This window comes from Acanthisitta chloris, unplaced genomic scaffold (genome assembly GCF_000695815.1).
Source record: "Acanthisitta chloris isolate BGI_N310 unplaced genomic scaffold, ASM69581v1 scaffold36412, whole genome shotgun sequence".
Taxonomy (NCBI): Eukaryota; Metazoa; Chordata; class Aves; order Passeriformes; family Acanthisittidae; genus Acanthisitta; species Acanthisitta chloris.
In genome coordinates this window covers 1-10,689 of record NW_008660585.1, presented here as the reverse complement: position 1 = coordinate 10,689, position 10,689 = coordinate 1, and the positions used below count along the sequence as shown (strand labels likewise).

Below are 10,689 nucleotides of genomic sequence, written 5' to 3'. Positions count from 1 at the left end.
TAGCAAGGCAGCTAAAAGAATTTAGATATCTAAGACTAACTAGGTCTCAAAGGGGCAGTTGTGGCAAAGGGCCTCAGACAGGAATGCACCCAAGGACATAAATTCTTGTACCTGTGATAGCCCATCCTGCAGCAGTGCAGAGGAGCCAGCAGGAGTCAACCAAGACCAAGATAAGGAACTTGATCATCTGCAAACAAGGTAATGAGCTGAGCCAAAACCACATATGTAAGGGAGACTCAAAGTTAATGGAAAGGACACTAATGGGCATCTTTCCAACAACCACGAAGGACCACCAGAAACCATCAAAAACCCCCCTGGAAAATCCCAAAAATCATTAGCATGAGAAGTGAGTAACAGAGCTGGGTAACTTGTGACCAATGAACACTAATTTATTTGTTTTCTGAAATGTATAAACAGTAAAGAGTTTGGACAGTTGGGATGCAGCTTGGCAGAGCATCCCCTGTGCATCCAGTGCTGGAACAAATAAAATGCCTGTTCTTAGTGCTACACCGGTGTTAAAGGGTTTTATTCCTGATTTTGGTGACACTATCAACTACCCTCAGTTCCTCCCTTGCCCCAAGTTCCCCAGTACTTACCTCGAACCCACAGCATCCACCTCAGCTATCAGCAATACTCTCCTTAACATCAGATTCTCACCAAATCAAATAGCTAATCATAAACACACAAAATTGTTACATTATACAAATACGTGGTAAGGGCTGTGGTAGTTCACTTACATGTGGGGTTTTTGTGTGCCAGTAATGACGTATAATAAAGGAACTGTCAGTTTCAATTCAAATGAGTTTTATTTTGGATGTTAATTATTTACAGTTTTAGAAAATGGAAACAAAGGATAGCCTTAAGAAAATAAATTAATAACTATGTATCAGCAAGAAAAGTCATGTCTTTTTTTTCTTATTCTTTCCTTCCTGGAGAATATGGCATGCTTCATCACTGACCTTCTTACAGATCCCCATCTTTATCCTCTTTAGTTTTCTGCCTTTTCTTTTATCTGGCCTGTAAAGCAAAAATGGAACACAGAGATTAGAATAAAATGGAGAACATATGTCTACATTGGCTGGGATTTTAAATTCAACAAAAAAATAAAAAAGGTTATAAAAATTTCTAATAAATGAATAATTTGAAACTGTTCATGTTAAGTATATGAACTGCAGTGACAGTATGCAAAGTACTGTCACAAAAAGTACAGGGAACATTCCATCTTACAATGTTATGAGATTTCAACTTTCTAAAACTGTTTGCCCACTTTATTGCCATTAATTATCTTTCATTTATGTACTTAATTCTTGGACTTTAAGCAGAAATGGAAAACTTCAGACATTCAGTCACCAGGAACAAAAAACCACAAAGAGTTTCATAATGAATATATAATGCATGAATATATAATAGAGAGGCTTTGAAGAAAAGCATATAAAGTTTAACACTAGGAAGTCTCCTGCAAATAATCCAGGACCTAAATACAACCAGCAAATGGATTGTTTTCTGTCTCTGACAAAGGATGTATTTCGTAACACAGAATGATGAATAATTTTAGCAAATAAAACATACAGAATTTTTAGGAGAAAAAGTAATCTAAGTTATCTTCTGCAACAAATCAGCAAAAGTAACTGGTGGCCTGAAAGGACTAAACCATTCTGATACGTGACAGAATAGTATCTTACTTGACAGAAGAAATATGAAGCTTCATGAATTTCTTTTAGCATCCTTTTTTACTTTTTTTAAGCAAAGAAAGAGAAACCATTAAGGGATGGAATTTTTAAAAGAGATGAAACATTACTACCTTTTACCTCTAATACTCCCTAACCAAGACTCAGCTTAATGTCACAGTAGGACACAAAGCAATATCCCTCCACTCCTCTACCATACAACAGGCACCTGATGAGTCTTTGATACTGATTCAAGAGGCTAATTAATGATCTGAATCTCACTATGCAACAGAGCAACAGCTTTTGGGAAGGAGGATTTGCATGTCCACTGCTACAGCCACTCAAGCCAAGAACAACAAACAAGCTCATGCACTCTGGAGAGGAAGTCACAGAAGTGTGGGTCAACTATTCCAAAGTGGTAAGACTGAGCCATCTGCTGGATCATCTCTCAGCAAATCCCCTTTCCCCTTTGCAGTTAGTTTCACCTGAAGGTCACTGCACACGATTTTTTTTTGATTTCTCATACATAAAAGTATGTAATTCTGTATGTTACAGAAAGACAATCATGGAAGAATCAAAGTACTTCTTCATGTGACCCTCATTAATGGCAGAGATTTAGACTGTACTACAAAAAGCACCTGAAATACCAGAAGGAAAAAGGCAAAATACGCCACAACAAAGCAAAAGAGACAGAAAGCAATAAAAACAGTATAGCGATTCTTTTCTCTGCCTTTTCAGGAGGAATTCAAAGGGGATAAAAGTGTTTCATTACTCCTATTTTCAATCTTCTTGACAGATCTCTCCTATGCACCAGTTGCCAAGTTTGTGATCCATATAAATCAGTTTTGAGAGAAATGCCACAGTGAAGGAATTGGGAGCCAGAGTAAACAACCTGCTCTTTATCATACCCTCCCCAGCAATACAGCAAGTGGGCCATAGTGAAAGCTAGAGCCAAAAATCATCTCTTTCTAAACTGGCTCCATGAAATAAGACCTCATCTCATCTGAATCTTTTATAAAAGCAACGTCACACTTACTGGCAAGCTGTCCTGGTGTGGGAGAGGCTGGGACAGGTGCTGCGTTTGTGACCTGCCTTGCCACAAACAAAACAGCCAGCATTAACCTTCTCACAGCTGTGGCTCTGAAGGGCACAGCAGTTGCATTTGGTACAGTGAAACCAAGCTGCAAAATAAGGAACACGATTTATGACCTTGAAAATGTTTATAACCATCATTCTGAAACTGTCAATACAGGCCACAGGGCCAGGTGTTTAATTCTGGGTTAGTTTTTCAGAGATGGATGCAGTCAGACTCTGATCCCTTATCACATTTCAAAAGGCAGCCAGGTACTTCACTAGATACACTGTGCAATGAGGTCTGAATTATTTTACCCTTAGAACTGTTATCCTGCATGTGGTCTTAACATGTAGAATAGTCCAGGTATATACAGACTGTGATTTTTGTAACAGTGACAAAAATGATTGCTTCAGCCATTTAAACACAGCTTTAAATACAACTATGCTATCACATTTCAAAAGGCAGCCAGGTACTTCACTAGATACACTGTGCAATGAGGTCTGAATTATTTTACCCTTAGAACTGTTATCCTGCATGTGGTCTTAACATGTAGAATAGTCCAGGTATATACAGACTGTGATTTTTGTAACAGTGACAAAAATGATTGCTTCAGCCATTTAAACACAGCTTTAAATACAACTATGCATGTGTATGAAACTCACACTCTTTACTCTTTCAAACATTTTAGTAACTGCATATTTGTTTCTGAAATTCTAACGAAAAAATTTTACAAAATCAGGGAAACACTTACATGACAATCAAAATAATTACATTTTCCCCATAACCAATATAAATAGGATTTAATATGCCTTGGCAAGGATTTAGCACATTTCCACACAGTTCAAATACACCTAAATTAATGAACAGCAACTTGTGTGAAATAGAGATTTTTCCTTTAGTCTATGTCTGCTGAATTATTACGTTTTACTTCTATAGAATATTTTTTCTTATGGTTTCTAATCTCAGTTTCTTTGGACTTTTCTATTTAGAAAAGTATTTTTCCGTACTTACAGGGTTTTACGCATTTTTTGCAAAGGACACAATGTTTCCATCGTCTGCCATCCTACAAAACACAAATAAATGCTGTTTATTAACCCTCTGATTCTATCTTAAAACTGATCTACTGATGTATGGTCCCCACTGTTTACAGAACTAGAGCCTCTGTAGGAAGGACTGTAACTCGGAAAACAACAGTGCTGAGAATCTGTGACAACCACAGCAAAACTGCTGCATTTTGAAATTAGCAAGTGTAAGGGGCAAGTAGCAAACTTTTCCTGTCCTTCCCACCACAAAGGAATCAGGAAAAGAGAAATTAATTCCCAGTGGGTTAAGAAAGATGTCCTGTGAAGTTAATAACATGCATATCAGAATAGGTTTTCACCAGAGTAAGCGTTACATAGCTTATCTGACTACTGCTCAAACTGTTATTCAGAAAGAAGTGAAAACACTTACTTTTGAGGTACATGAATTGCAAATCTCACAGTGCTGGTTACCAGAACTCACATATCGCTGACATACACTGCAAAACCTGGGAAAAAAATGTACCAGTCCACTGTTTGCTCACAAAGCAATTCATTTTATACAAGATTAACAATAAACATAAGGACTGCAAAATCACTTTGCTGCATTAAAGACTATGTCTCTGATGCCTACAATGACCACTTAGGCCACTTAAATGCAGTTCATCCACACAGTATAATTCAAGTGCTTGAATCTGAATGAACAACACTAGCAGTAGTGTATCAAACTAAACCCATTCCTCTGCCCTGGTGCTTCTTTGTGTTCACTTTATTAAGTACTTTCTCAACAAAGCTGATTATCAGACACAGCTGTAAAACTCTCTTGTTTTATACAAAAGAGTATGTTGTGTGTATACAACATTTCCTACAGACAAGCTGAGGAGTCTCATCATTCCACACTGGAAAATATAAACTCCTTGTTAGGTGCTCAGCTCTCCCACACATTGCTTATATAATATGTAACCTTAGAATGAGACAGGAAAATGTGCATCCCAGTTAGGCAAGGCAATCCTGACCAGCACAATCCCAAAGTCCTTTGGAGACTTTATGCCCTAAGAACGAACACACTCTTCGGTCACTCATCTTACCTGTAACCCTCTTCTACAGGGAGTACAATCATACTTGGTGTAAGGTTTGTGAAGATACGAACAGGAGATTGTCTACAACCTGTCTTGCCATGTTTATACAGTGCATGATTATCATAGTCCACCTAGAAAAATAAAACCATAAGAAAGAGTCTTAAACTGAATGCTAAACACAGGCAGAGCTACTTACATATTTGTAACTTTATATGTGCCTCACAAAATGGTCAAGTTTATATAAAAGGCTCTAACCCCAAATCAGTTTACAAATTCTGCAGCAAGTTTTTGTCTCATTTGCTTTTAAATTTGAGCAACCACAGTATCAGGCTAAACACAGTAATCCTACCTTACTTATCCCTTTTTGCTGTTTTGCATGGAATACCCAAGACAATGTTTGCAGTTGTTCTACAAGAGCAATAAAAAAGGAACTATATTGGTTGGTCTATCTGTCAGTACAAGATTTCATGTGCATCTTGACCTGTCTCAGAATAATTGCAAAGCTGCAAATCCAATCAGCACTGCTTTTTCCAGCACTGCCTTCAGAGACTTCGTCACAAAAATTCTCATCCCTGAACACCTGCAGGATTGCAGAGTCTAGCCTAGAACGAGATTTCAATTTTCTTCCACAAATTTCCATTCACAAGACACAAATACATCGTTCAGAATGATGTCAAAATTCATGCAGATTTGTTACATAAAAAAATTAAAACTTTGACACGGTGAATTCCTGTGACTGAGCACTCAAAACTCACTGATGCACATGTGCTTAAACAACGTGCAGAATGGATACAATATGGATAAGCTGATGCCAGATTATTGCTTTATCATGGCCAAGTTCATTTATTAATTCCAAAAACTTCCACTGTTGTAATCCTACTCTGGTCCCAGCAGTTTTGGAGATGAAAGACCTTAGTTTATTTGGCTTTTTGACCAGAGTTGGGCACTACCCACTGACATTTCAACACCTGTGAAAAACCAAACACTTTGTCAAGTTATCTCTCAACTCTGCAAGATGCACCTGTCAAAATTAGGGCAATTTTGTTTAGTGCAATTCGTACTGATTTTTCAAAATCTGAAACCCTGGTAGAAGTGAGTTAATGGATAAGTGACAGATGAGTTAAAGATACATAATAAACTGCAGGAATATACCTGGTAATCCATCATACTGAAGCTTGGGAAAAAGCTAAGAATACGAGACTCAAAGAAGTATGGAAATATCCAGAACATGGGCATCTCTCTATTGCCATGACCTAGTAATGAAAAGACTTAGATGTACATAAGAGAAAAACAAGGTACACGAAGGAGAAGTTTACCATAAACATTCTGAAGACATACACATGTATATGTATGTCATGTTGGGCAGATGAACTAGTTCCTTTGAGCAACAGAAAGTTTTGGCCTATTTTATATACTCAGAGCTGTAAGTGCCACATAACTCTTTCACCTGCCTAGGCTGGTGATGATAGGGACTGGTTTGATAGCTTATTTTTCTCTACCTTTAAGTCCATTTTAATTGCAAAGTATATGTTAAAAATTGGTAAAGTTTTTTCACACAGCCTTTGAGAATTGGGCATTACTAACCTAAAAATATCAGGAGAGTAAATTAGATACATGGTAGTTCAACTTTAGAAATGATGAGTGTGCTCACATTCACGTGAGTAACAAGAATCACAGACTTATAAATAGATACTTTTCTTATAGTGATGCTACTGCTCAACCCACCTATCTGACTGTAATACCTACCTTCTTTTTCTGTCTCCTTCCACATTGCCATCAGTTTTTTAAAACTAGAAGCCAGTGCTTCCACTAAACCTCCAAATGGAGGATCAGTGACCATAATGACTCCTTCACCATTGTCTTCATTCAGAAATTTCCTACAAGCTTCATGTGCAGCCTGTAAGAAATAGAGGTTAATTTCCAGAAATACAGATTCAAGAACTGTTAAAATATTGTCTTTGGCAATAAAATGATGGAATTTTTTTCCTCTTGTGAAGTGAATTTCCTCTTGTGTAGTATTTAAAAAAACCTACTAGATTTGAAGCACTGAAAACAAGTGCCCTGTTCAGTTAATGTGTCAAAAGCAGATGCAGTTCAAGCTTCCTAAAGATACTAAATTTACCTTGGAAAAAAGGTGTTCTTCATAGAGAGAAAACAAAGTTCAGAATACATTTTATTCATGCCCTTAAAATTTAGTCAATCCAACCTTGACTCTTATTAAAGAAAATGTAAAAAGCTGTGTATTCACTGCCATCCTGCACTGTTCTGTCATCTAGTACTTAGATCTTACTGCATTCCAAACCCAGATTTTTAACCCCAATATGCATTCAGGAGTGCTGCAATTCAGTCCCTGAATGCACTGCAATACAATATAGCATTATTACAGGTGTCACCTTTGCACACCTTGAAAAGAATACTACAGTGTTTATAATACAGGTGAAGAGTTTTTTATTTTAATTCAAAAACACAAAACATGAATACAGTGATGGATTAAATAAATTTACAGTTAGGCCTTTCAGAGCTGCTTCCCATTTCATTCTAACAATTATTTTTAATTTCAAGATCCCACTTAAATTTAGCCTTTAGAATGGAAAAATCTGAAAATTATTTACATGGTGTGAATGGTATCGCAAACAAACACGTTTATGCAAACCAGTGGTGGTTTACTAATAGCAGAGGAAGAGTAAAGAGTGGGCACATTACTGGGATAAGTGTTTGAGATTCATGTTTGGAACTGCACAAAGCTACAACAAATGTCCTACTACAGCTGCAGGTTTCCTGACAAGCTCAAAATGAAGCACTTAATGTGACACTGAAAAAGAAATGTGGCGTTTTCTTTAACCATTACACTCACTCAACTTCATTTCATGACAACAAGATTAACCTTTTGACTTTGCTTGTCTGGAATAAAGAAAAAACTCATCTTTCCTCCCCTCCCAAGTACCAGTGATCAAGTCCTGTAGCATCCCCATTGGACTGGGAATAAAATAATGAATTCTGTGGTAGGAACACGAGGACAGAGCTAGTGAATACTTCTGTAAGGCAACAACTCACACCAAACTGTCCTTCTAATAAAAGCAGCAGTTAAGGTATGTAAGCAACATTAGTTAGCATAAACTTAATAAGCAACTTTAACTCTGAATCAAGTGGGAAGGAATTACTGAAGAGGCACAGTTATTCTTTGATTTTCAGTGCTGTTGATCACTTTTTCTCATGATGTTTCCTACCGACTAGCCATGACTTTCTTATAAAATTCTACCTCGACAACATGTACTTCTTTACAAAAGCATTTAATAAATACTTGGCCTTACCTCTCCACCAAAAAAATGATGATTGAACATGTTGTAGTGGCAGAATTCATCCTCTGTGTAAAATTGTGAGTATCTGTAAAATAAGTTTTAATAGTAGTTGAAAAATATAAACAACTTCTTGTCTGTCCTAAGGTGCATTTAGCATGACAACAGACCTTAACAAAAACACATCTCTGGGTTATGATTATGACAACACATACAGATACTGGGAATTATTAAGTCTAATTACTTTTCTTATAAACTGGATGTCATTTGTGTATGTGTGCAGCAACAGAGATGCAGAAACAAGAAAGGGAAAACCACCACCAATTTATCTTTCAAAGCAGCAAGAACACAAATCTTTGTACATATTCTTCAGACAGATAAAGGTTTGATAAAACCTACCTGAAGTCAATATCTAGCAGAAGGCTTCTAACCCTGAAATCTTCCTCTTGTGATGCTTTTGACTGGATCATTTCATGAAGCCTGAAGTACAATCGGGGCAAAGAAATTCAACATATAATCACTGGCTTCAGAAATGATCTTGCAAGACAAGAATGCCTAGTGCTTTACTAAACCTAAAGCCAGAAAAAGGAATTTGGATTATTCCATTTGGTTAATACTCAAAGTTATAAAAATAGGTTACTCTTAAAAGATGAAAAGGCATGAGATCTGCAACATTTAAGTGTGTGCTATTCACAGTGCAGCTGCTGTCTTCTCCTGCATCTTAGGAGCTCAAAGCAAGACCCCACTAGGTACTTGGATAATTCCAACCAATGAAAGCATAGTGAACCTCTTATTATGGGAGAATCATATGCAATCATTAGTAAACTGCACAGTTTTGAGGAGAAATACTATTTGAAAGTGTAACAATTCTCAGTGACTTACCTGGGCACTCCAACAGAGAGCACTCGTCTGAATCCTAAGTCAACGAGGAGTTTCAGTAGGAACTGGCAACTTCTGTCTGCAAATAAATACTGTGCATTTGTTTTTTTATTCTCCAGCGGATACAGAAGTTGACTGGGACTTTTCAACTGGGCAGTGGAGATATCACACAGAAACTGGTGATCAGAGTGTTTTGCCCATTCTGCTGGCAATAACAATTGTTGGCAATCCTGGCAAAATCTCCTCTTTGATAATGGCAACAAAACAAAACTCTTGTACCTTTAAATGCAAAAGACAACAGGGAATGAACTTTGAGAAAGCCTCTATAAAAGACACGAAGGGGAGCTATGGAGGGGGTTTCATATTTTTCAAGTGTTCAGGCATTTAAAGAGACAATGCAGTTTCCAGTGCTCTTGCAAAACTCCATATGTGAATGATGCATTATTTCTGAAAAAATACTCAAAGGACACCATGAAACGCATATAATATGGTGACCAAATATAACTGGAGTCCCCCAAAAATCACTGGATTACAGAATGAAGATTTCATCAACTACCAGCAAAGTCCTGTATGTTTATACACAAAATTTAGACATCATGTTACTGTATTACTTTACTGACCTGTGGTTAGCACATTATGAGCACTAACATAGAACTATACACACACAAAAAAAAACCCTAAACCCCCCCAGGATCCTGGGTTGAAAATACCATGCTCTAATTACATGTTTCATGTTATTTTCAGTTGCAATTTACCAGTTATTTGACCAAATCCTTCTGCCATGTTTTCACATTTTAAAGAACCCTGAAATGTTATCTCTACAAAAACTTGTGTTACTCCACTTTTACTGAAGTGTACATGACAATACCTTTCCACGTTCTGTCTGTGTGTAATAGAAGGCTGATGATGTCTGTTATATTCCTCCCGTGCTGCCAGCCTGGTTTCTGATACCTGTAACATTTGCGCACATAAATGGGTCATTAGGGTGGAGCATCTCTACTGTGGCGAAAGGCTGAGGGACCTGGGGTTGTTTAGGCTGGAGGAGGCTCAGGGGAGACCTTACCACCCTCTACAACTCCCTGACAGGAGGTTGGAGTCAGGTGGGGGTTGGTCTCTTCTCCCAGGCAACCAGCAGCAGGACAAGAGGGCACAGACTCAAGCTCTGCCAGGGGAGGTTTAGGCTGGATATTAGTCAGAGATTTTGTACAGAGAGAGTGATCAGGCATTGGAATGTGCTGCCCAGGGAGGTGGTGGATTCACCATCCCTGGAGGTTTCCAAGATGAGACTGGATGTGGCACTTCGTGCCATGGTCTAGTAACCACGGTAGGATTGGACTCGGTGATGTTTGAGGTCTCTTCCAACTGGTTTGATTTTATGATTCTCTTCTCCAGGCTGAACAACCCCAACTCTCTCAGCCTTTTGCCACAGCAGAGATGCTCCACCCCGATGACCCTCTAAGCACACCACTCTTACCTTCTCATCTTCCCACTGGAAAAAGCTACAATCCTTCCTATCCCTACAAGCCGAACAAGCATAGAATCTTCTCCCTTCCTCCTCTCCTTGGCTGGGCTTGGCGAAGAGAAGCGTGGGACCTAGGGACGAACGCCACGACACGATGACACGTGGTGTGGGGGGGACACCGGGCGCGTTACGGGGGCAGAGCCGCTCGGGGT

General features: G+C 38.3%; 1 protein-coding gene across 1 annotated transcript; it reads right to left on the bottom strand.

Annotated features, from left to right (window-relative positions):
* Positions 1–959: 959 nt before the first annotated feature.
* ZCCHC4 (zinc finger, CCHC domain containing 4) lies at positions 960–10,608 on the bottom strand (the record flags this gene model as incomplete). Its single annotated transcript, XM_009069865.1, has 12 exons — positions 960–1,017; positions 2,704–2,848; positions 3,754–3,805; positions 4,195–4,270; positions 4,850–4,971; positions 5,993–6,093; positions 6,587–6,737; positions 8,152–8,224; positions 8,536–8,616; positions 9,019–9,294; positions 9,884–9,966; positions 10,490–10,608. Coding segments are annotated over 12 exons (1,337 nt in total), but the record flags the coding sequence as incomplete, so codon positions are not given.
* Positions 10,609–10,689: the final 81 nt, after the last annotated feature.